The sequence below is a fragment of the Microcaecilia unicolor genome, chromosome 2 (assembly GCF_901765095.1).
Source record: "Microcaecilia unicolor chromosome 2, aMicUni1.1, whole genome shotgun sequence".
Classification (NCBI taxonomy): Eukaryota; Metazoa; Chordata; class Amphibia; order Gymnophiona; family Siphonopidae; genus Microcaecilia; species Microcaecilia unicolor.
The window spans coordinates 203,519,486-203,544,143 of record NC_044032.1 but is presented as its reverse complement, the minus strand read 5'-3'; the positions used below and the strand labels follow the sequence as shown (position 1 = coordinate 203,544,143).

General features: G+C 43.2%; 1 protein-coding gene across 1 annotated transcript in view; it reads right to left on the bottom strand.

The window, feature by feature from the left end:
• FAM240A (family with sequence similarity 240 member A) overlaps window positions 1–24,003 on the bottom strand; it is a 33,687-nt gene extending 9,684 nt beyond the window's left edge. The window contains exons 1-3 of the mRNA XM_030192344.1: window positions 23,957–24,003; window positions 17,591–17,621; window positions 10,793–10,938 (exon numbers count right to left, since the gene is read on the bottom strand). Coding sequence (XP_030048204.1) covers window positions 10,793–10,938; window positions 17,591–17,599 — 155 coding nt within the window. The 5' untranslated portion in view covers window positions 17,600–17,621; window positions 23,957–24,003. The remainder of the gene's footprint in view (window positions 1–10,792; window positions 10,939–17,590; window positions 17,622–23,956) is intronic.
• Between the last annotated feature and the right edge of the window lie 655 nt (window positions 24,004–24,658).

The following is a 24,658-nucleotide window of genomic DNA, read 5'->3' as shown; positions in this document are numbered from 1 at the left end:
AATACAACTCTTCCGTTCTCTGATTCCCTAATGTGGCTGTGCCACATGAACTTGATCTTACCACAACATCACCCTGTATTTGTTCACACCGGAGCCTGCAAAGGCCTCTCCGGTACTATGTAAGCCACATTGAGCCTACAAATAGGTGGGAAAATGTGGGATACAAATGTAATAAATAAATAATAAATAAATAAACATCCCAAACAGATGTCCATCTCGCATGTATTTTTGAAGAGGTTAGAGCCTGCACTGGAAACATCCAGCATGAACATCCATTTTGCAAACAGAAATGTCCACAATTTGAACGGGGGGGGGGGGGGGGGGGGGGGGGGGGGGGGGGGGTGGGGGGGGTAAGGGACATGGACATCTCTATAGCAGCATTTTTAGAAAATGGCTACACAGACATTCTGGCAGAGCAGAAGAACAGAAAAATACCTATTGTACTTGAATGTGCACCACTTCAACAACCTTCAGGCTTGCAGGTGTCATATATTTAGGTACAGTAGGTACTTTTTAAAAAAAAATTATTTCTGGAAGGCTCACAAAAAAAGAAAAGATGAAGTGAGATTTGGACCTGGGTCCCTTGGTTTATAGTCCACCACACTAGGCTACTCCTCAGACCTGCTTCCTGTTCTGTTAAGAATGCTCATAGAGCCTGGTATTCCCTTCTGGTTTCACTTTCAGGGAAGAGGGAGGGGGACAGCAACCAGGAGGTGTAATGCCTTAATCCCTTCAGTGGACAGCTGCTCAGAGCACCTTCCTGTAACCTGAGTTCCTGAAACAGGTCTAAATTAGGATGTCCTTCTTTTTAGACATGGACGTTTCTTCCCCTTCAGTGATCGCTGTTGGCCATCCAGATTTTAGGCTTTCCCAAAACATTCCCAGAACACCCTCCCTTGCTATTTTGATGTACTTCAGTATTGAACGCCCCTATTCTGCCTTGCAAAATCAGTATTTGGAAGTTTCAAGCACATGGACGTCCATTTTGGCCTTTTGAGAGTCCAAATGCTTTGAAAATGAAAATGAGAGCCAAAGCATGTGTTAGCGCTTAATGCAACTTAGTAAAAGGGCCCCAATGTTACTACTAAACAATTGTTTAAGATGTTTCTCAGATTGATTTTCAGTATAAACTATTGGACATGTGCAAGCTTTATTAAAAGAAGTTTGCCAACTAATTGGAAGAACCTGTCAGAATTTTTGTAGGATCAATGAATTAGATTGTAGAACTACATTTCTGGATAAATATGATGTGAGTTTTTGTGACATATGAAATCCACATTGAATTTCAGCAAGAGTGCTTGAATTTTTACTGGAAAATTTTTTATAAAGTTTTCACAGCAAGTCTGAGAAAAAAAATCAGAAAGTCCATCAAATTTGAAACCAGTTGAAATTCACCTCTTTCGAGTTTGACCTCAAATTATTTGCATATCACTTTGTACATAGAAATCATTACTTTTCAGAATAGACATCTTGACTCCAAAACAATCAACAATGTTGCTTTCCAATATGGTAATGGAAATTGAACATAAATTTATAATTAAAAAACTGTAAGTTCAAAATCTTGGTATTGAAAAAAGAAGTACTATCTTGATTTTTTGAATATAAACTTGACTATTCTTTGGACCAATTGCTTTTTCCTTTTGAGCTTTTCTATGTCTTCTTTATATTTTCTCCTAAAATATTTTACAAATTTTTGTAGTAGTTTAGGAATAAAACACATACATTTTTTATTGTAACACATGCTCTGTTTCTGTGTATCACCTTTTCTGAGCTTAGGTACCAGAGCCAGAATTGCTAGATGGTGAAAAATTTTCAAGCCCAACTAACACTGTAAAGTAGCCCAAAAATAGCGATACACCATGTGGGGTGGGGGGTCCCCTTGTCTGATCATCCCTCCCTCCCTCAATCCTCCTGGCCTGCTAACGTATATGCTTTGTCTCCTCCTCCTCTGGTGTGACCCATGTGCTAGTGCGCTGCTTGGCTGGGCTCACGCTGAATCATAAATGACCTTATCATTCACACACCCACCTCACTCCCTATTGGTTAAATTTAAAGCCAGTATGTATCAAGCATCATTCTGGCTCCAAATTCGACCAGTAGGAAACTATGAAAATTACCTGCAGGCTACTTAAAAAACCCACTCAATCCCGCGGGGAAAACTGTGGCATTGGCAACTCTGACAAAAGCTCATGTTTCATATCCATGAGTGAGCCACCTGGGATTGTTATGTAAATCAGTCCTGCATCACCTTGTTGGATTATTTGTAGTAAATAATTAGCAGATTTTAGTACACACAGCTTCAGCTTTAGAAATGTTAATTTCTTTCTTCATCTCTCTCTCATTCACCCCTGAATAATTCACTGCTGAGTCACTTTAAAGTTGAAGTAACAAAACATCTGTTTACTCACAGTTTGCAGTTAGATTATAATCAGACAGGCTTATATATACATATTACTATACATTTGTATTATCAGCTCCTTCCATGTGCTTAGATGGTAATGGATGCTCACACCACCATAGATCCTCTCAGGTTAGGAGAGATCATGAGCTCCATGTGCTCCATGTGCTGCATGTGCTGCATCTAACCCCCACAGGAAGTTGCATAGCTGTGACCTCTCTAAGTAATTCACATCAGAGGTCACAGAGTAATCACAGAGAAATAATAGGTGACAGGCAATGCATGCAAAATACAATACATTCCAACAAACCCCTTCTCATGCATAACTGTCATGCAATTATTTATTCATACAAAGTCCAAGCTTTATACGCAGATTCACAAAATGTTCTCTGGGTAACGGTTTGGTCATGATGTCAGCTGTCATCTCACTGGTGTGACAATAGTGTAGACTGATGACCCCTTCTTTCGCAACTCTCGCACGTTGTGGTATTTCGTTGCGATGTGCTTGGTGCGTGACTGAACCTTGTCATTCTGTGACAGTCGGATGCAGCTCTGATTATCTTCCATTATCTGGATTGGTCTCTTTTCAGCTATTCCGAAATCCAGCAAAAGTTTTTTCAATCCACATCAGTTCTCTGCACGCTTCCGATACGGCCACGTATTCAGCTTCTGTAGAAGACAGACTCACAATACTTTGTTATGACTGGCCCATGAAATTTGTACATTTCCATACATAAACACATATCCACTTGTGGATTTATAATCAGAATGATCCCTGCCCAATCTGAATCACAGTAACATATTAGTTTTGGATTACTATTGGCTGAAACCTTTAATTTACAATCAATGGTACCCTTTAAATACCTTACCATCCTTTTAACTGCAGTCCAATCTGATTTGGTAGGTGAGCTGACCCTTCTGCTCAAATTCCTACTGCATTTGCTATATCAGCCCTGTATGTGGTAGCTAGATATAAAAGCTTACCTATGGCTGATCTATATTGGATGTTATCTGGTAAGGTTCTCTTACTGTTTCATCCTTCAGAAAATCAGTGATCATGGGAGTGCTTACAACTTGGGCATCTTGCATACCTAAACTTTCAATAAGCTCATTTATTTTCTGCTTCTGGCTTAGAAGATAAGAACCATCATTTTGTTTCTCAATTTCTATACCAAGATAGTATGACACATTTCCAAGTTCTTTTATCTCAACATTGTGGTTTAAACACTTTACAATGTCCTTGTACTCTTGCTCACTTTTGCTTGCAATGAGCAGATCATCAACAAAAGCTAAAATGTATGCATATTGTCCATTTGTGCACCTAGTGTACAAGCATTTATCTGCTTCACCTTGCTTAAATCCTAAATTTGTCAATATTTCATGCAATTTTTCATTCCAACATTTTGCACTTTGCTTTAATCCATAAAGACCTTTGTTTAATTTACACACTAGCTGTCTTTGTTTTGTATTTATGAAACCTGTTGGCTGTTCCATGTACAAGTCTTCAGTTATATCTCCGTGAAGAAACGCTGTTTTCACATCAATGTGTTTGACTTGCATGCCTTTTGAGACTGCAATGCTCAGAAGTGTTCTTATTGTCGTGTGTTTCACTACAGGTGCAAACACTTCATCAAAATCTTCTCCATATTTTTGAAGATATCCCTTTGCCACTAATCTGGCTTTATACCTTTCCACTTTTCCTTGTGCATTCCTTTTTAACTTGAATACCCATTTGCATCCTATAGCTTTCTTGCCAGGAGGTAATTTTGTAAGAATCCAAGTATTATTTTTATCCAATGCATCAATTTCTTCCTGTGCAGCTTTATGCCATTCAGCAGCTTCTTCTGCTGGCATTTTCTCAATCTCATCCCATGTTAAGGGCTCTTGAGCTTCTGCTGACTTTGTTAGGTAAGACAGTCTTGGGGGTGGAACACCTTTGTTTTCCCTGGATGAGCGTCTGACAACAGGTTGGTCTGACCTTTCCGCATCCTCTAAATCTGAGAGTTCTTCTCCAATTGATTCCCCTTCTCCAACTGTACTGTCTTCTTCAATGATCCTTTCTGTGTCTGCTTCCTCTGCCTGTTCCTCGTTAGATACAGATGAGTTGCTTTCAGACATCTGCCTTGGTATGGCATTTATATACACTGGCATGTCTATTATGGTTCTAGTTTCATATTCTGGATGATAAGGCTCATCTGGGATAATCCAGCCTTTATCAACCCTTTTGTTTTCATCAAAATATGTAACATGTCTTATGCCAACAATGCCAGTTTTCAGATTCAAAATTCTATATCCTTTGTGTCCTGGAGTATAGCCAACTAAAATGCCCCTTTCTGTTGTGGAATCCAGCTTATGCCTTCTTTGCTTTGGTACATGAGCATATGCTGTACTTCCAAATGTTCTTATGTGTGACAGGTTTGGCTTCCTACCATGCCATGTCTCATGTGGTGTGCGCTCAGCGCCTTTAGTTGGCATTCTGTTTTGTAGGTACACTGCTGTGAGAATGGCTTCCCCCCATAGTCTTTTAGGGAGATTGCTATCTGACAGCATACATCTGGTCATTTCCACAAGTGACCTAAATTTTCTCTCTGCAACAGAATTTTGCTCTGGTGTGTAAGCTACTGTTGTGATATGTTGAATGCCTTCTTGTTCTAGAAATGTGCGCATGCTTTGTGAAGTGAACTCACCACCATTGTCGGTCTGAAGAACCTTTGGTTTTCTTTCAAATTTATTGCTCACCATGGCTACGTATTTCTTCAGCATGTCTGTGACTTGACTTTTTTCTTTCAGCAAATAGGCCACACAATATCTAGAGAAATCATCCAAGAATATTAGCACAAATCTGTTATTTCCCAATGATGGGATATTAAACGGTCCACATAAGTCACTGTGTATTAAGTCCAGCACTTTATTACTCCTATTTCCTGTGTATGCAGGAAATGAGGGTCTCACACCTTTTTGAGTAACACAGTCTATGCATTTCTCCATTTTACCAGCATCTGCACTTATCTGAATGCCAGTGGCTAGTTGCTTACTGTAAAGATCCTGGATCACCTTAGAATCACGATGTCCCAGGCGGCGGTGCCAGATTTCCGGACTACATTTACCATCATTCTTCCTTACTTGCGCCATATGTGAGGCTTCACCTGAAATGCTCAGTTTATAAACATCATTATGCATAAAAGCTTCAGCATACACTTCATCATTTTTAGAGATTGTGCACTTACTGTTTTCAAAATGAATCACAAATCCCTTCTTATCTAATGTAGATACACTAAGCATATTGCAAACTGCTTGGGGAATATACAAGACATCACTTACAGGAATTTCTTTAACTTCATTAGACACTTTGCATTTTAAGAATCCAATACCTTTTGCTTGGATCTTAGCAGTCCCTGCGTTTGCAGTTTTAAGAATACCTTCCTCTGGACACATTTCCTGAAAGAAATCCTTAGAATTGGTTAAATGGCATGTGCTCCCTGAATCCAAAATCCAAGTACTTTCATTGAATTATTATTTACCATAGTCAAAGATTTTTCTGCCATTAGAAAGCCCTTGTGTTTATCTTTGTCCTTCATACATTTCCTGGTTTGAAAATTCTTTAGTTCCATTGGCTTAGGTGAGCTAGAGGGGGTGTTTTGTGTTTCCTTACACCATTTAGATACATGTCCCTCCTTTCCACATGAGTAGCAAATCAGCTTGCCCTTGGGTGGAGTTTTCCCATAGCTCCGCCTTCCTCTGTTCTTTGCCAAGAAATTTGTTTCATTTCTCTCTGACTTGCTTTGAGAACACATCTCCTCAGAATCATTTATTATGCATTCCTGCCTTAGTTTGATGTTGCCTGTTCAAAAGATTGCCCTTCAATGGCCTCATTTACAGACCTAAAAACATCAAACTTCTTTGATAGTGAGGTAAAAAGAAATGCTCTTTTCAATGCATCACACATGGGAATTCCAGAAAGTTCTAACTTTTGAAATGAAGACATAAGATACATAATGTGATCATTACATTTACTTTTATCCCTTAATTTGGTTTCATTCAACTCTGCCAGCCAAATTGGTTGCTGCTTTGCATATGTAGTTGCATACATAGTTCTCAGTTTATATAAAATGTCCTTTGGTGTATCTTTTCCCTCCACTAATATGGCTTGTTTCTCTGAGAGAGCTTCCAAAAGCATGCACTTCACATAATAGTTTGCATTGTCCCATTCAGCCATATTTTCAGCTGTTCTGTCTTGGTCTAAGCATATATCTAATCTTTTGCTCGAAGGAGACATATGAATCTTAGTTCCCACTGCCGATAATTAAACTCAGTTAATTTAGGCACCTTGAGAGAATAGAACAATGGTGAATTTCTTCCCTCAGCCATTTTCTTAGCCTTCTGTCTGCTGTGTGGGGGGAGAGAGAGACAGACTGAATCTTTCCTTTAAAACTTAAGAGAAAAATGTGGCCTTTTTTTTTCTGCCTGGTAATATTTCTCTTCTTTTTCAATTCCTGGGCCCTGGGCCCATAACCCTTTTGTTGGATTATTTGTAGTAAATAATTAGCAGATTTTAGTACACACAGCTTCAGCTTTAGAAATGTTAATTTCTTTCTTCATCTCTCTCTCATTCACCCCTGAATAATTCACTGCTGAGTCACTTTAAAGTTGAAGTAACAAAACATCTGTTTACTCACAGTTTGCAGTTAGATTATAATCAGACAGGCTTATATATACATATTACTATACATTTGTATTATCAGCTCCTTCCATGTGCTTAGATGGTAATGGATGCTCACACCACCATAGATCCTCTCAGGTTAGGAGAGATCATGAGCTCCATGTGCTCCATGTGCTGCATGTGCTGCATCTAACCCCCACAGGAAGTTGCATAGCTGTGACCTCTCTAAGTAATTCACATCAGAGGTCACAGAGTAATCACAGAGAAATAATAGGTGACAGGCAATGCATGCAAAATACAATACATTCCAACACACCTGTGTTCATTTGCCTTGATGTCATATTTAGAAAAGGTGAGTAATTAGCCAATAAACAACAATCTAGAGGCCAACTGAAACTGCTTTTTTCAGCTTTGACCGAAACCAAAACTGCCACAAAACTCTGAAAGCTTTTAGCCAAAACCAAAGCTGCAGCCAAAACTCATCAGCTGGTTTTGGCCAAAGCCAAAACTGAAACCTCAAGTTCGGTTGTGTGACTGTGAACCAGTGAGGGCAACTGGGGACTGTCAGAGCTTACAATCCGCATCTGTCTGCCAAACCCACAGTATCCAAGGCAGATTGTAATAATTTAAATAATGAAAGACTGTATTTTACCTCCAAGCAAAATGGCTCCCACACACATGGACTACAGCTAATAAAAATTGAAACTAAATGCCACAATACTTTTATAGGTGCTGACTTTGCGCCACACTCAGAGTGACAGCTGACGTCATAACTCCACAGAGAGGGTGATTCCCTTATCCCAAATTTACAGACTTACATTTGTGCTAAAAGTTTGTATCAAAAGCATTTATTTGGAGCACTTTAGTTACCATATAAACTACTGTGCAAGATTATAACTGCCTTACTTGCAATTGCTGCAGTACAAAAAAAAAAAAAAAGGATACAAAGAGTAGCCCCCCCCCCCCCCAAGACTATCTTACATTCCCTGGTGGTCTAGTGGTGAAGTCAGAGCAGGACCAATATCCTAGTCATGGCAGCCATTTTGAGAGCAGAGCCTGAATGGGCAAGAGTAACTGGGACTTACTCTTGCCCCAGCTACACCCCTAGATCACCAGGGATTGTAAAATAGGTCCAGGAGAGCCTACAGGTGAGGGATTGTAGGCCAAATCAGGAGGGGAGGGGTCTGGGAGGAAGGGCAACTCCTGTTCGGGAGGGAGGGAGGGAGACAAACTGGACAAAGGACACATTTTTGGCTTCCACTAAAAATACATTGAAAGGCAGAGCACATGGTATCCTCTCTTTTAAATGTTGTTGTAGAAAGGGGGAGAAAATAGTGCATGGTCAGTAAATAAAATGGTGCATATATGTTATTACTGCTCTACATTAATTTCATGGTGGCACACCTGGTAATAATTCTGGCTTTCCTCACCCCCCTTTTTTTTTTTTAGTAACCTTGTGATTCACATTTCATTAACATAGAGGATAGTATATTAACTGTTTGGCTGCTGTTCAGACTGTGGCGGACAGCAATTGTTATGGCACTGACCGCAGTAGACAGAACTTGACCTAGATATTCAATGTATAATCACCCTGCCCAGGGGCGTAGCCAGACTTCAACGGTAGGGGGGTCCAGAGCCGAGGTGAGGGGGCATATTTTAGCCCCCCCCCGGCACCGCTGACCCCCCCATTGCTGACACCTCCCCCCCTGCCCGCCAGCCAATGCCGACACCTCCAACAACTTTGACCCTCCCCCCCACCGATGACCCTCTCGACCCCCCTGTCGCCTACCTTTGCTGGCGGGGGACCCCAATCCCCGCCAGCCGAAGTCTTCTTTCTTCGTTTGGTTTCTGACTGAGTCTGACGTCCTGCATGTTGTACGTGTAGGACGTCAGACTCAGTCAGAAGAAACCAAACGAAGGAAGAAGACTTTGGCTGGCGGGGGTTGGGGTCCCCCGCCAGCAAAGGTAGCAGGTGGTGGGTTGGCGGCGGGAGGGGGGGTTGAGAGGGTCATTGGCAGGGGGTCCAGGCCCAAATCTACGGGGGCTCAGGTCCCCGTGGCCCCATAGCAGCTACGCCCCTGACCCTGCCCATGGTTTGTCTTGCATCCTTCACTCAGTTTTTATGCCTTTTCTGCACTGATGACTCATAAGTGACACAAACATATGTATCTGATTCCACTGGAAAAGGTACTTAGCAGAAACATAGCCAGGTTTTGATGCAGGGGGAGCAGACCTTTTGTAAAATGGGCATCAGTGTGAAGCTGAAGAGTTGATCCTCATGGGCACCATTTTATTCAAAATCCATTTGGTCGAGTGGCTGTTCCCCTTTCACCCCACCTAGCTACGCCTCTGGTACCCAGCACAGAAACACTGATAAATACTTATTTTTGTACCTCCACAAACCCTATAATTAGCTGGAAAATAAACAGCTAAATTTACAATTTATGGACACCTAGAAATAGAAGCCTATCTATGAACTCACACCGTGCAGGTAGCTTGTTTTTGAAGATCAGTTTGGCTCATGTGAGCTGAAAAGTAAGGGGTAATTATCACTAAGCAGCAAAGGTCTTGGGTCCTTGAACTTAAACAGTTGTAGAAACTTTTCCTTTACTGATCTTCTTCAACTCTCTCTCCAGAACCGATGCTCAGAACTCTGGTGCTAAGGAACAGAACCCGGGAATAGCGTAGGAACAGTGCAAAAAAATAGCCCCCCAATGCTCAACACTAATTGCATGCAAATAATATGCGTGCTGTGAGATGGAAAGTAAGGGGAGGAACGTGCCAGACGCATGCGCACAAGAGTTTTGTGGTAAGCGCAGCTCTTGTGCACATGTCCAGACAAACCCGAAAGTGAAGCATACATTAGCGCCATTCCTCTGCACCTTTCAATATAAGCCTTTTAAATATATTTTTTCCACTGGAAGGCTTAAGTGCAGAAAACAGGTACCAATGCTTTCAATTTCAGCTTTGCTTGGACTTACACACGTGTGTTTCTCACGCCCAGTACTTAGAGGCTTGCATGGGCTTCCTTCTGCTTCCAAATTCAATCAAAACTGGCAGATTTTAAGAAGAAAATCATGGGAAATCCTCTCTTGAAACACCCCAATGCCAGCTCCAAGCTAGCGTTAGGTTTCCAGCAGTAAGAGCGGCTTTGTTTTGTGTGCTGTTCTATGAACATTGGTGAGGGAATAGGAAATGACCTCATTAGCATCCATTTGACTACAGTTAAATACTATTTGTGCTGGTCTTCATTTGTTTTCTGCGCTACAGCCTTTTGACCATTCTGCGCAGATTGACGCTGGCATTAGTCCAGTGCTAATCAGCTCTAGCGCCGGCATTAGCACTGTGAGCATCAGCCCACAGATTCTGTAGGAACACTGTTTTTTATTTTGGGAAAAAGTAGGCAAAACCCAAATGAATTTTCTACATCAGCTGGCTTGCATAATTTAAAAGAGCATATATTTTACCAACGGATTTAATTTCTGCCAGATTGTAGAGGGGCAAGACTTCCCTTAGAAATCCATCAGAAGAGCAAAAGGTGCTTTTGGACTTTCAATGGAAAGTGCTATGTTTAAGAAGTGGGCAAAAGTCCAGCACTATTAACTGCAGCAAAATGCATATGAGAATCATATTTTCAAATACTGCCTTGCGCCTTATGCTTTTTGTGAGGGTAATGATTCATAAGTTGTGATACCATTAAAAAAGGACCCCAGAACTGGAAGGTGACCACTCACTTCTCCAGGGCACTTTGCTTTGCTCGGTTATCTTCATTCCGCCGTAGAACAGAATGCTTTCCAATTTTGGCCTCCCAAAAGTTTTTCAACCAGCCTGTATCCTTGTAGGCTATAATACGACATGCAGAGTGATTTATATCCATTTTCTGAAAAAGTAATAAAAGAAGCAGTAAAAAGTGCCCCTTTGTCTTTAGAATTCTGCAATAGAACAGAAACATAGAAACATAAACATGATGGCAGATAAAGGTCAAATAACCCATCCAGTCTGCCCATCCTCAGCATCCACTATCAGGCTTATTTTGAAAGAGAAGGACGCCCATATTTCGACACAAATCAGGAGATGGGCGTCCTTCTGCCAGGGTCGCCCAAGTCGGCATAATTGAAACCGATTTTGGGCATCCCCAACTGCTTTCCGTCGCTGGGACGACCAAAGTTCCAGGGGGCGTGTCAGAAGCATAGCGAAATCGGGACTAGGGCATGCTTAACACATGGGCATCCTCGGCCGATAATGGAAAAAAGAAGGGTGTCCCTGACAAGCACTTGGCCGACTTTACTTGGTCCATTTTTTCTTGCGACCAAGCCTCAAAAAGGTGCCCGAACTGACCAGATAACCACCGGAGGGAATTGGGGATGACCTCCCCTTACTCCCCCAGTGGTCACTAACCACTTCCCACCCTAAAAAAAAAAAACATTAAAAATATTTTTTGCCAGCCTCTATGCCAGCTTCAAATGTCATACCCAGCTCTCTGATAGCAGTATGCAGGTCCCTGGAGCAGTTTTAGTGGGTGCAGTGCATTTCAGGCAGGTGAACCCAGGCCCATCCCCCCCTACCTGCTACACTTGTGGTGGTAAATGTGAGCCCTTCAAAACCCACCACAAACCCACTGTACCCACATGAAGGTGCCCCCCTTCACCCCTTAGGGCTATGGCAGTGTTGTACAGTTGTGGGGAGTGGGTTTTGGGGGGGCTCAGCACCCAAGGTAAGGGAGCTATGCACCTGGGAGCAATTTGTGAAGTCCACTGCAGTGCCCCCTAGGGTGCCCGGTTGGTGTACTGGCATGTCAGGGGGACCAGTGCACTAAGAATGATGGCTCCTCCCACTACCAAAGGGCTCGCATTTGGTCATTTCTGAGATGGGCGTCCTTGGTTTCCATTATCGCCGAAAAGTGGGGACGACCATCTCTAAGGACGACCTAAATGTTGAGATTTTGGCGTCCCTGACCGTATTATCGAAACGAAAGATGGACGCCCATCTTGTTTCGATAATACGGGTTTCCCCACCCCTTCGCAGGGACGTCCTGCGAGGACATCCTCAGGAAAACATGGGCACCCTGTTTGATTATGCCCCTCCACGTCTTCCTCTCCCTAAGAGATCCCACCTGCCTGTCCCATGCTTTCTTGAATTCGTAGTCCTTGTCTTCACCACTTGTTCTAGGAGGCAATTCCATCATCCACTATCCTTTCTATAAAAAAGTATTTTCGTAGATTACTCCTGAACCTATAACTTCTTAACTTCATCCTATGCCCTCTCATTCTGGAGTTTTCCTTCATTTGAAAAAGACTCACCTCCAGTACATTAATGCCATGGTGATATTAAAGACTCTATCATATCTCCTCTCTCCCGCCTTTCTTCCAGAGTACACTTATTGAGATCTATAAGTCTGTCCCCATATGCTTTATGACAGAGATCACTGACCATTTTGTAGCTGCCCTCTGGACCAATCTCATCCTGTTTATATCTTTTTGAAGGTGCGGCCTCCAGAACTGCATACAGTATTTTAAAAAGGGCCTCAGAGATCATTTTTATAATACTCTGTGCAATTCTGGAGACCGCATCTTCAAAAATATATAAACAGGATGGAGTCGGTCCAGAGGGCAGCTACAAAACTGATCTGTGACCTCTGTAATAAAGTGTATGAATAACAGTAACTCAGAACTTTAAAGCATAAAAAGAGTTATTATCTTTCCATAGGATAGTGAAGACATTAAGGGCAGTTCTGTAACCGTAACTTCTAGAATTATAGCACTTATGCACATGATATTTAAACACCCAAGTGTTAGATTTTATTCTATAACATATGTGCCAAAATTGCTTAGCTTCAAGTGCAAGAGGGTGTATATGTGGGCAGAGTATGGGTAGGTCATGGGCATGTTTCTGAGATAGGTGTGTACCTTACAGAATATTTTAAACTACGCACACTTCAGGGCATACTTAGGTGCCAACAATTATGACTGTCATTGATTTGGTATAACTATCAGTGTAATGAACTCTATAGTGAGTCTCCTTTCACCATATATTCATTCAGCTTAAACCTAGTATTTCATTACCAATGGGAAGGCCCAACTCTTAATCCAAATTGTTATCTTCCATGCAGTTGATCACAAAAATAAGGAAAAACACAAACTTACATTGAGGTGCGTTGGAATAAGAGTTCTATCATAAGTATAAGTAACTTAGTAACATAGTAACATAGTAGATGACGGCAGAAAAAGACCTGCACGGTCCATCCAGTCTGCCCAACAAGATAACTCATATTTGCTGCTTTTTGTGTATACCCTACTTTGATTTGTACCTGTGCTCTTCAGGGCACAGACCGTATAAGTCTGCCCAGCACTATCCTCACCTCCCAACCACCAGCCCTGCCTTCCAACCACCGGCTCTGGCACAGACCGTACAAGTCTGTCCAGCACTATCCCTGCCTCCCAACCACCAGTCCCGCTGCCCACCACCGGCTCTGGCACAGACCGTACAAGTCTGCCCTGCACTATCCCCACCTCCCAACCACCAGCCCCGCCTCCCGATCTTGACTAAGCTCCTGAGGATCCATTCCCTCGGCACAGGATTCCTTTATGCTTATCCCACGCATGTTTGAATTCCGTTACCGTTTTCATTTCCACCACCTCCCGCGGGAGGGCATTCCAAGCATCCACTACTCTCTCCGTGAAAAAATACTTCGTGACATTTTTCTTGAGTCTGCCCCCCTTCAATCTCATTTCATGTCCTCTCGTTCTACCACCTTCCCATCTCCGGAAAAGGTTCGTTTGCGGATTAATACCTTTCAAATATTTGAACGTCTGTATCATATCACCCCTGTTTCTCCTTTCCTCCAGAGTATACATGTTTACATAAGTACATAAGCATTGCCACACTGGGAAAGACCAAAGGCCCATCGAGCCCAGCATCCTGTTTCCAACAGTGGCCAATCCAGGTCACAAATACCCGGCAAGATCCCAAAAATGTACAAAACATTTTATACTGCTTATCCCAGAAATAGTGGATTTCCCCCGTCCATTTAATAACGGTCTATGGACTTTTCCTTTAGGAATCCGTCCAAACCTTTTTAAAACTCTGCTAAGCTAACCGCCTTTACCACATTCTCTGGCAATGAATTCCAGAGTTTAATTACACATTGAGTGAAGAAAAGTTTTAAGTTTTAAATTTACTACATTGTAGCCTCATCGCATGCCCCCTAGATTTGAGTCTATTTCTGTGACCAGTCCTTCTGACACAAGCAGAGGGAGTTGGGTGGAGGACAGCTACACACTGCTGGTAATGTGTAAATACTTAAAGGTAAAAAATGACCATTAATTTCTAAGGCCTGGAAATTACTGCCTTAGTATGTAGATGCTCAGGTCTCTCAACACGCTGGCACCTGGCACTCTAACAAGCTGCCTTCCCTCTATTCATGAGAACTGCACAGGCAGACAGGCATTCGGTGGGAGGGGGGAATCTGCTCCTCCCAGCATGCATAGGGCAGGAAAACAAACCAGAAGGATTCCATAAAGCAATGGGAATGGAGCTGAGGTACTCAGAAAGGCCAGTCACCTAAGGACTACAGTGTCCAAGTAGTTCATTATACACAGCTTAATACTTATTTAAATATATAGACAATCTGCCCGATATTTAGCACTATTTAAATGGTCAGAATGGATGGTGACCAGTTAAATAGCACTTAACTAGATGTCTGCCGATATTCAGTGGAGGATAACCAGCTATGGTTTATGGTTATGGTCGGACCATGTACGAGGTAAAATTTGATGACTCTGCACCACCCTAGCCAAAAGTCAACACGAGGGAAGAATTTATGAACAGAAGAAAAACAAGTAAAAGTTTTACTTGAGGGATTGGCCACACTGCTACTTAGCAAGGAAAGCACATAACGATTCACGATCCCACTGTGCATATTGGGATGTCCCTGAGGAATTATCCAGGCGAGGATCTATGGTCAAATTAAAATCACCCCATATCAGCAGGGATCCCACCCTATGTTTTAGCAAGAGTTGATCTAATTGGTGAAAAAAGTTTCCATGGTCTGCATTTGGCCCGTACACATTTAATAGGGTGTATTTGGAGGTCCCCAAAGAAAAAACTACTAATAAAAAATGACCTCCTGAATCCCAAATCACTTTCTCAATTTGCCACGGATGGGAATTATTAAAGGCGACCATGACTCCCTGATTAGAGGCAAAATATATCAAAGGAAATTTGGGATGATGACAAAGGTGTTCATGCACTGGCCTCAAATGTGTCTCCTGAATCAGGACGACATCCATCCTCAGTCAAATTAACTCTCTGAATAGGAGCTGTCGTTTCATAGGAGTATTCAGCCCCCTTACATTCAGGTGCACTAATGATACATCAGCCATCTAAATACAAGAGTAAACGATAGTACAGATGAAATACACTCCAGATCTTACAGTCAACCCTCCAGCCCAAACCATAGACCACCCATCCTTCTTCCTCCCCCACTCTAATCTTACACTAAGCACAACTTCCCGTCTCACCCCCTCCCCCAGTTTCCCCCTCCCTCCCACAAACTCAGTATCATTCGAAGATCCTCCTCTCACCAGAGAAGAGGCATCTGATAGAGAAAGTGAAGCCCAACTCCCATTTCCCTCCCCCCCCGACCAAAGATACAGAAAATACATAGTTGAAATTTCCCCAAACATCATTCATAGCCAGTGGCGTTCCTAGGGGGGGTGGTGGGGGCGGTCCGCCCCGGTGCCCGCCTGCCCTGGAACAGGTTACTTCCTGTTCCAGGGCAGAGGAAAAGCATGGACCAACGGAGGGCAGGCGCGTGTGCGGCACCCCTCCCCCACAGCATGCACCCGGTGGGGGGGGGGTCCTTCACGGGGGTGTCCTTTTGCCGGGGGGTCTGCACTGCATCGGGGGGGGGGGGGGGGGCGCTGCACCCGGGGGGCAGGGCGCATCGGCGATCCGCCCCGGGTGCCAGCCCCTCCAGGAACACCACTGCTCATAGCTATACATAATAACATATAAAGCAGGCTCCTCCACCCAGCCCATGCCACAACAAAACAAGGTCAACAAGCAAAATATATCAGTGACCACTGGGGGAGTGAGGTGGGGGGGGGGGGGTCATTCCTTTATTTCTCCAGTAGTCATCTGGTCATTTAGGGCACTTTTTTGTGGCTTAGTCATTTTTAAAACAGGTCTAGCTCAAAATGTCTTAGTTTTGGTCCTGGGCATTTTGGTTTTGTTCCATTATGGCAGAAAAACATCCAAGTGTTAGGAATGCCCTAATCCCACCCCCAACATGCTCCCGATACCCCCCTTGTGATTTGGATGCACTGCAGACAAAATGCATAGATAAATGTCTGCAAAATAGGATTCAAAAATAGCGATTTGAAGGTTTTTGGCAAGCAAAATGTCCAAATGCTGCTTTATGACACTTTTCAGACATTTTTCTCTCTATGTGCTTTGAAAATGAACCTCGATGCATCTTCCTGAGCTGATGTAAAACTGATGGTGACATTTGTTTGCATATAAATGTGACCTGCTGAGCAAAAATGTACCAAAAGTGGAGTTTCAAATAACAGAGATAAAAGGTTATGAAAGTGTGGAGGAACAACTTTCATTTTTGAAAGTTTTGTGTACAATAGGGTCAGTAGACTGGGACTATGCAATTTGTTTTTGCAGTGCTGATGTTTTCCATGTTCTACACCCTAAAACTGCAGGTACCTAAAGTGGACTATGTAAATGCAGCTTTTTACATGTGGATATGCTTTGAAAATAACCCCTTAAGGCTGATAAATAATTTAACCCCCTCCCTCATCATCAGTAATATTCTGGATCTGTATCACTATATGCTATTTTCATAGGTACTGATTCATCTATTACTATGTTTTCTAAGACATAAGAGCTGCCTATCGGGTTTCTGAGACTATTGAAAAGAGCTCTATATAAAGGGAATAGTCACATTTCTCACCATAAATGTTCTCGATTTGGCATAAAACTTGATACCAACACTGTCAAAAGAAGCCCTGTAAATCTGTGGTCAGATTACTGGCAGCTGTGTTATACAGTCAACTGAAGGACATGAATGGCTCTGCATACTGTAAATCAAAATTATGTTTTTTTCCTAATTGGCTGATATTTGACTATAAACATATGCCACTTTTTACAGCATCATGTACAGTTACTGCTGAATGCTTGCACAGAACCAGCTTTCATGTTTCAAGTTTCTCTTTAGTTTGATATACTTCCAAGGGAAAGTATCATCGTAGCGGTTTACAATATAATAATAATATCGGCGAGACAGCAACAGAACGGAACTATAATATATACAGGACAGGAGAAAATTAGAGAGGCTTGAAAGAAAAAAAAGAGGGGGGAGGGGGAAGGAAAGGGTACAGAGAAGAAATAATACCAAATTGGGGGGGGGGGGGGGGGGGGGGGGGAGGGAACATACCAAACAGGGGAGGAGGGAATTGTGCCATCTAATTCTGTAATATAACAAATGCACCATAAATTTATTTGTAAAAAGATAGATTTCTCACCTCTCCCATCTTCAATCACATGCAACTTTATCTAGCAGGAAAAGAAGACAAAACAAGATGTGCCTTACTTGAGGTCTTTGTGAGAATACCACTTTCCCGTGCCCTGAGCATTACCCCCCCCCCCCCCCCCCCCCCCCCCCCCCCGTCTTCCTGTGGTGGTGCTGTGAGATACATATGCTAATTTCATGAAAACACATCTTTGATTAAACAGCCTATCACTCTGGAACTAGATGCCAGAAGTCACCATGGATTGACTGCATTATAAACCCAAAGGGGGGAATTCTGTAAATGGCACTCAAAAATCGGGGCTGGAAAAGATTGATGCTAAGCAGTATTCTAGAAAAGGTGCTTCAAGAAAAGTAATATTTATTGAATAGAGCTTAGAGACAATTCTCACACCTATGGTTGAGCGCCGACATTTATGCCAACTGAAATCTGGTGTAATTGTGGTGCTGATATCATGGCCTTGGGGTCCACAAATGGTGCTAGTCTATAAAACTCCCTTTGGAATGGCCTGATCCACTCATGCTCCTCCTCTGGCCATGCCCCCTTATGAGTTGTGTGCTATGGATTTAGGTGCTCAGAATTCTAGAATAGCAAGCAAGCAGATGTGAGCGCAAATCCAAATCAGTGCCTATTAAGTGCAATTATTGATTAAGGCCCCTTAATTCATACTTGATAGCTCATTAACTCATTTGGTTGCACATGTATCTTGGATCCGTGCCTAAATTTCGGTGCTAATATTCCAGCTCCATATATAGAATTAGTGGAGTACCAAGGGTGGGGTGGTGGGTGCGGTCCACCCTGGGTGCAGGCAGTAAGGGGGTTACTGAGCAGTCGCATGGCTGTTGGCTCTGCCAGTCCCCTGACCCCCGAACAGGAAGTTGACATCAGAGGGGGCAGGGGACCGGCAGAGCTGACAGCTGTGCAACTGCTCAGTGCACTCCTTTATTGCTTGGATGGAGGGATGGAAGGTGGGGGGGGGGGGGGGTGACACACCTGGAGGAGGGGAGTGCAGGGCCGCCGAGAGAATGAGCCGCTGATGGCCCCCCCCCCAGGACTGCCACTGCCACCCCACAGACTGCCACGTAGCCAGACTACAGAAATTGGGGGGGGGGGGGGGGGTAGGGAGGTGGGGGAGCAGAGCCCAAAGTGGGGATTGGCACATTGTGTCCCACCTCCTTGCTCCCCACCATAACTCTACATACCTTGGCTGGGGGGGGGTCCCCAAGTCCCGCCAGCAGAAACCTTCCTTCAGCGCTGTTCTCTGCTGCATTTGCTGCACTGTGGCTGCTTTTCCCTTCATGCTGCACATGCTCAAGAATGCACGAAGTGAGGGGAAAAGCAGCTGCAGGGCAGGCAATGTAGTGGAGAACAGCACTGGAGGAGGGCTTCTGCTGGCAGGGCTTGGGGACCCCCACCAGCCAAGTCAGAGGCCCCAAAGCCCTGTGTCTGCTCCTCCCCAGCCTCTAAGGGGGGCCCGACACCAGAGTTTACTCTCTCCTGCTCCTGTCGGGACACGATCACTCGGGTCCCATCAGGAGCAGAAGAGAGAAAGACCCCTGCACCAGGACCCCCTTAGAGGCAGAGCCTGGGGGGAATCTTGCTTCCCTTCTTGGCGGCCATAAAGATTTTATATGTGTGTTATTGTATTTTTATATGTATACATATTGTTTTACATATGTGTTGATCGATGTGTCTTATATCATTGATTATTATTATTTTTTTTTTATTTTTATACAGCAATATCATATATTTTTACCTTAAGAGTATATGTTACTTTTATAAATACGTATTTATTTATTTTATTTATACTGTGTCAAATTTTCATTCATATACAGTGGTGGAAATAAGTATTTGATCCCTTGCTGATTTTGTAAGTTTGCCCACTGACAAAGACATGAGCAGCCCATAATTGAAGGGTAGGTTATTGGTAACAGTGAGAGATAGCACATCACAAATTACATCCGGAAAATCACATTGTGGAAAGTATATGAATTTATTTGCATTCTGCAGAGGGAAATAAGTATTTGATCCCCCACCAACCAGTAAGAGATCTGGCCCCTACAGACCAGGTAGATGCTCCAAATCAACTCGTTACCTGCATGACAGACAGCTGTCGGCAATGGTCACCTGTATGAAAGACACCTGTCCACAGACTCAGTGAATCAGTCAGACTCTAACCTCTACAAAATGGCCAAGAGCAAGGAGCTGTCTAAGGATGTCAGGGACAAGATCATACACCTGCACAAGGCTGGAATGGGCTACAAAACCATCAGTAAGACGCTGGGCGAGAAGGAGACAACTGTTGGTGCCATAGTAAGAAAATGGAAGAAGTACAAAATGACTGTCAATCGACAAAGATCTGGGGCTCCACGCAAAATCTCACCTCGTGGGGTATCCTTGATCATGAGGAAGGTTAGAAATCAGCCTACAACTACAAGGGGGAACTTGTCAATGATCTCAAGGCAGCTGGGACCACTGTCACCACGAAAACCATTGGTAACACATTACGACATAACGGATTGCAATCCTGCAGTGCCCGCAAGGTCCCCCTGCTCCGGAAGGCACATGTGACGGCCCGTCTGAAGTTTGCCAGTGAACACCTGGATGATGCCGAGAGTGATTGGGAGAAGGTGCTGTGGTCAGATGAGACAAAAATTGAGCTCTTTGGCATGAACTCAACTCGCCGTGTTTGGAGGAAGAGAAATGCTGCCTATGACCCAAAGAACACCGTCCCCACTGTCAAGCATGGAGGTGGAAATGTTATGTTTTGGGGGTGTTTCTCTGCTAAGGGCACAGGACTACTTCACCGCATCAATGGGAGAATGGATGGGGCCATGTACCGTACAATTCTGAGTGACAACCTCCTTCCCTCCGCCAGGGCCTTAAAAATGGGTCGTGGCTGGGTCTTCCAGCACGACAATGACCCAAAACATACAGCCAAGGCAACAAAGGAGTGGCTCAGGAAGAAGCACATTAGGGTCATGGAGTGGCCTAGCCAGTCACCAGACCTTAATCCCATTGAAAACTTATGGAGGGAGCTGAAGCTGCGAGTTGCCAAGCGACAGCCCAGAACTCTTAATGATTTAGAGATGATCTGCAAAGAGGAGTGGACCAAAATTCCTCCTGACATGTGTGCAAACCTCATCATCAACTACAGAAGACGTCTGACCGCTGTGCTTGCCAACAAGGGTTTTGCCACCAAGTATTAGGTCTTGTTTGCCAGAGGGATTAAATACTTATTTCCCTCTGCAGAATGCAAATAAATTCATATACTTTCCACAATGTGATTTTCCGGATTTAATTTGTGATGTGCTATCTCTCACTGTTACCAATAACCTACCCTTCAATTATGGGCTGCTCATGTCTTTGTCAGTGGGCAAACTTACAAAATCAGCAAGGGATCAAATACTTATTTCCACCACTGTACATTTCTATGTTATTTATATACATTTTATTTATATTTGTTACTGATTTTAATTTGTATATGTGTATTTGTAGACTCCTGAGGAAGGCCTTTTTTAGGCCGAAACACAACTCGTGCTGAGTCTTGGATATTACAATAAAGACGATTTGTTTGGTTATCGTCTGCTGCTCTTTTCGTTGTCACCTTTGCTGTGTTTGTTCTGTTCACGGCTAAAGCTAGGCATGCAACTTCAGACTTAACGTTTGTGTTCTGTAATGGCATTTACATGAACACTTGCTGATTTAGAATTCATTCTTAGTGCGTAGCATCCTGGTGCCTAACTTTGGGTGACCTGAAGAGAATTACCCCGTATCTGCAGCATTTAGCCACCACATTTATACCAGCTCTATGGCTGGTGTGATTGTGCCCTAATGCCAAAGGCACATGTGCTGGCTATGCTAGTATTCTATAGAAGAAAGCGGATGCCCACTTCCCTTTATAGTGTAGGTTTCCATCAGGTACCTTGTTACAGAATTGCCCTTCATATATCCCCCTTAAAATTTTTTACATCAGGGGTATTTTGTCAGTGTTTACAATTAAAACCTAAGGAGGGTGGGGGGGCTTAAAAAAGCCGCGCTAGCGTTTTTAGCTCACGGTAAAAATCTGATGGTGGTAAACGATGAGACGCCCATAGGAATATAAGGGGTGAATTGGCGTTTACCGCCTGCTGATTTTTACCACAAGCTATAAACGTTAGCGTGACTTTGTAAAAGACCCCCTAAAATCAGAAGCCCTAATTATAATGCACAAGCAGTAAGTGGGTTAAGATTAACCGTGCAGGCTCTCAATTCTTTCTTCTTTTTTTTTCTCTCTCTCTCTCAATGCGTTTTATTTGTCTTCTTGTACAAATAGACATAAGTCTTGAAAAGTTTATGAGTCACACTAAATACTGTTCCAAATTATCAACTTGTTTTAGAAAACTAGTGGGATTTTGTTTCAGGGTTACCTGACAGGTGCTGTGGTGCTTGCTGTGATAAGTTGTCAGATAAGTTCGTGTTATACTTACAGCCTGTCTGGCTTTGTCTTTTCCTGAGCCAAACAGAACAGGAAATGACCAAAGGCTGTAAATAAAAACATAAGTATATAAGTAGTGCCATACTGGGAAAGACCAAAGGTCCATCTAGCCCAGCATCCTGTCACCGACAGTGGCCAATCCAGGTCAAGGGCACCTGGCACGCTCCCCAAACGTAAAAACATTCCAGACAAGTTATACCTAAAAATGCGGAATTTTTCCAAGTCCATTTAATAGCGGTCTATGGACTTGTCCTTTAGGAATCTATCTAACCCCTTTTTAAACTCCGTCAAGCTAACCGCCCGTACCACGTTCTCCGGCAACGAATTCCAGAGTCTAATTACACGTTGGGTGAAGAAAATTTTCTCCGATTCGTTTTAAATTTACCACACTGTAGCTTCAACTCATGCCCTCTAGTCCTAGTATTTTTGGATAGCGTGAACAGTCGCTTCACATCCACCCGATCCATTCCACTCATTATTTTATACACTTCTATCATATCTCCCCTCAGCCGTCTCTTCTCCAAGCTGAAAAGCCCTAGTCTTCTCAGCCTCTCTTCATAGGAAAGTCGTCCCATCCCCACTATCATTTTCGTCGCCCTTCGCTGTACCTTTTCCAATTCTACTATATCTTTTTTGAGATACGGAGACCAGTACTGAACACAATACTCCAGGTGCGGTCGCACCATGGAGCGATACAACGGCATTATAACATCCGCACACCTGGACTCCATACCCTTCCTAATAACACCCAACATTCTATTCGCTTTCCTAGCCGCAGCAGCACACTGAGCAGAAGGTTTCAGCGTATCATCGACGACAACACCCAGATCCCTTTCTTGATCCGTAACTCCTAACGCGGAACCTTGCAAGACGTAGCTATAATTCGGGTTCCTCTTACCCACATGCATCACTTTGCACTTGTCAACATTGAACTTCATCTGCCACTTGCACGCCCATTCTCCCAGTCTCGCAAGGTCCTCCTGTAATCGTTCACATTCCTCCTGCGACTTGACGACCCTGAATAATTTTGTGTCATCGGCGAATTTAATTACCTCACTAGTTATTCCCATCTCTAGGTCATTTATAAATACATTAAAAAGCAACGGACCCAGCACAGACCCCTGCGGGACCCCACTAACTACCCTCCTCCACTGAGAATACTGGCCACGCAATCCTACTCTCTGCTTCCTATCTTTCAACCAGTTCTTAATCCATAATAATACCCTACCTCCGATTCCATGACTCTGCAATTTCTTCAGGAGTATTTCGTGCGGCACTTTGTCAAACGCCTTCTGAAAATCCAGATATACAATATCAACCGGCTCCCCATTGTCCACATGTTTGCTTACCCCCTCAAAAAAATGCATTAGATTGGTGAGGCAAGACTTCCCTTCACTAAATCCGTGCTGACTTTGTCTCATCAGTCCATGTTTTTGTATATGCTCTGCAATTTTATTCTTAATAATAGTTGTCCTTTTGCATAGTGAAGTGCATGTGTTGCATGTGATGAAATCACTGTGAGCAATTTGAAAGCACTGAATTAGCTAGCGTAACAGTGAAAATAATAAGGTAATGTAACCCAGTAAATATCAGTGTTACGATATAAAACACAATCTTTATATTCCTGTTTTGCAAACAGACTTCAGATTTGCGATTGACAATGGATATAATAATCTTTGTGCTCTATTATAAATTCATTTTTAATTGGGCAGACATTTGACCGTGCTAATTTGTTTCAGTAAAATGGCATGCAAGCAATTAAAATTCCCAGACCCTGCAACAGTACCTTTGCTTCCAATTAGTGTCAGCAGTCAGGTGGCAGAGATGATATGCAATCACACATTATTTTCAAAGCCACTGAATATAAAGGGTAGAGAGCTTACTTTGAACGGGGATGCTTCTCTGAGCTCAGGCACTGCTTCGCTTTGAAGGAATGGTTCTTGGTGTGATTTACAGACTGCTGCTCTAGCTTGAGGAGTGGCCATTTGCCATCTTCCTGTCACTCATGTTTTGTTTGGTGAGCGTGACCCAAGCTATTTTAAAGATGTCTAGAAGCAGTGACCAAATTGTTCCATCACGTCTGCAGTTACGAGACAGGATAGCCGGGGAGGACCTTGACTTACAGATCATATCAAAACTGTCTTCTCCTTGTTATTATAGCTGAACAGGTGAAAAGGATGACATGACATGACTCAACATGGTGTTAACAATCACTCTTTGACAGCAGAGCAGGATTAAGACAAAGGCGAAGAAGGCAGATGCCTAGGGTCCAAATATTATTTATTTATTTATGCATTCATGTATCCCATTATTTTCCAAAAACGAGTTTAGGTTCTATGTGGCTTACAAATTACAGTTAGGTGAGATTACAGTAATGTTTTACAGTTAGGAAGCGGTGAAGAACAAATGTTTTGGAGGGACCCTCTCAGCTGTGCTGATCCAATGGCTCCCAATGCAGATTTTTACCATGATAGGTCAGCCACTGCCAGAAAGAAGGGAGGAGGTGGGCAAGGGGTCCAGAGCCACAGCTGCCAGCAGAGGTCTCTTTATTCTTTATTCTTGCCACCCTTAATCATTATCCTCCA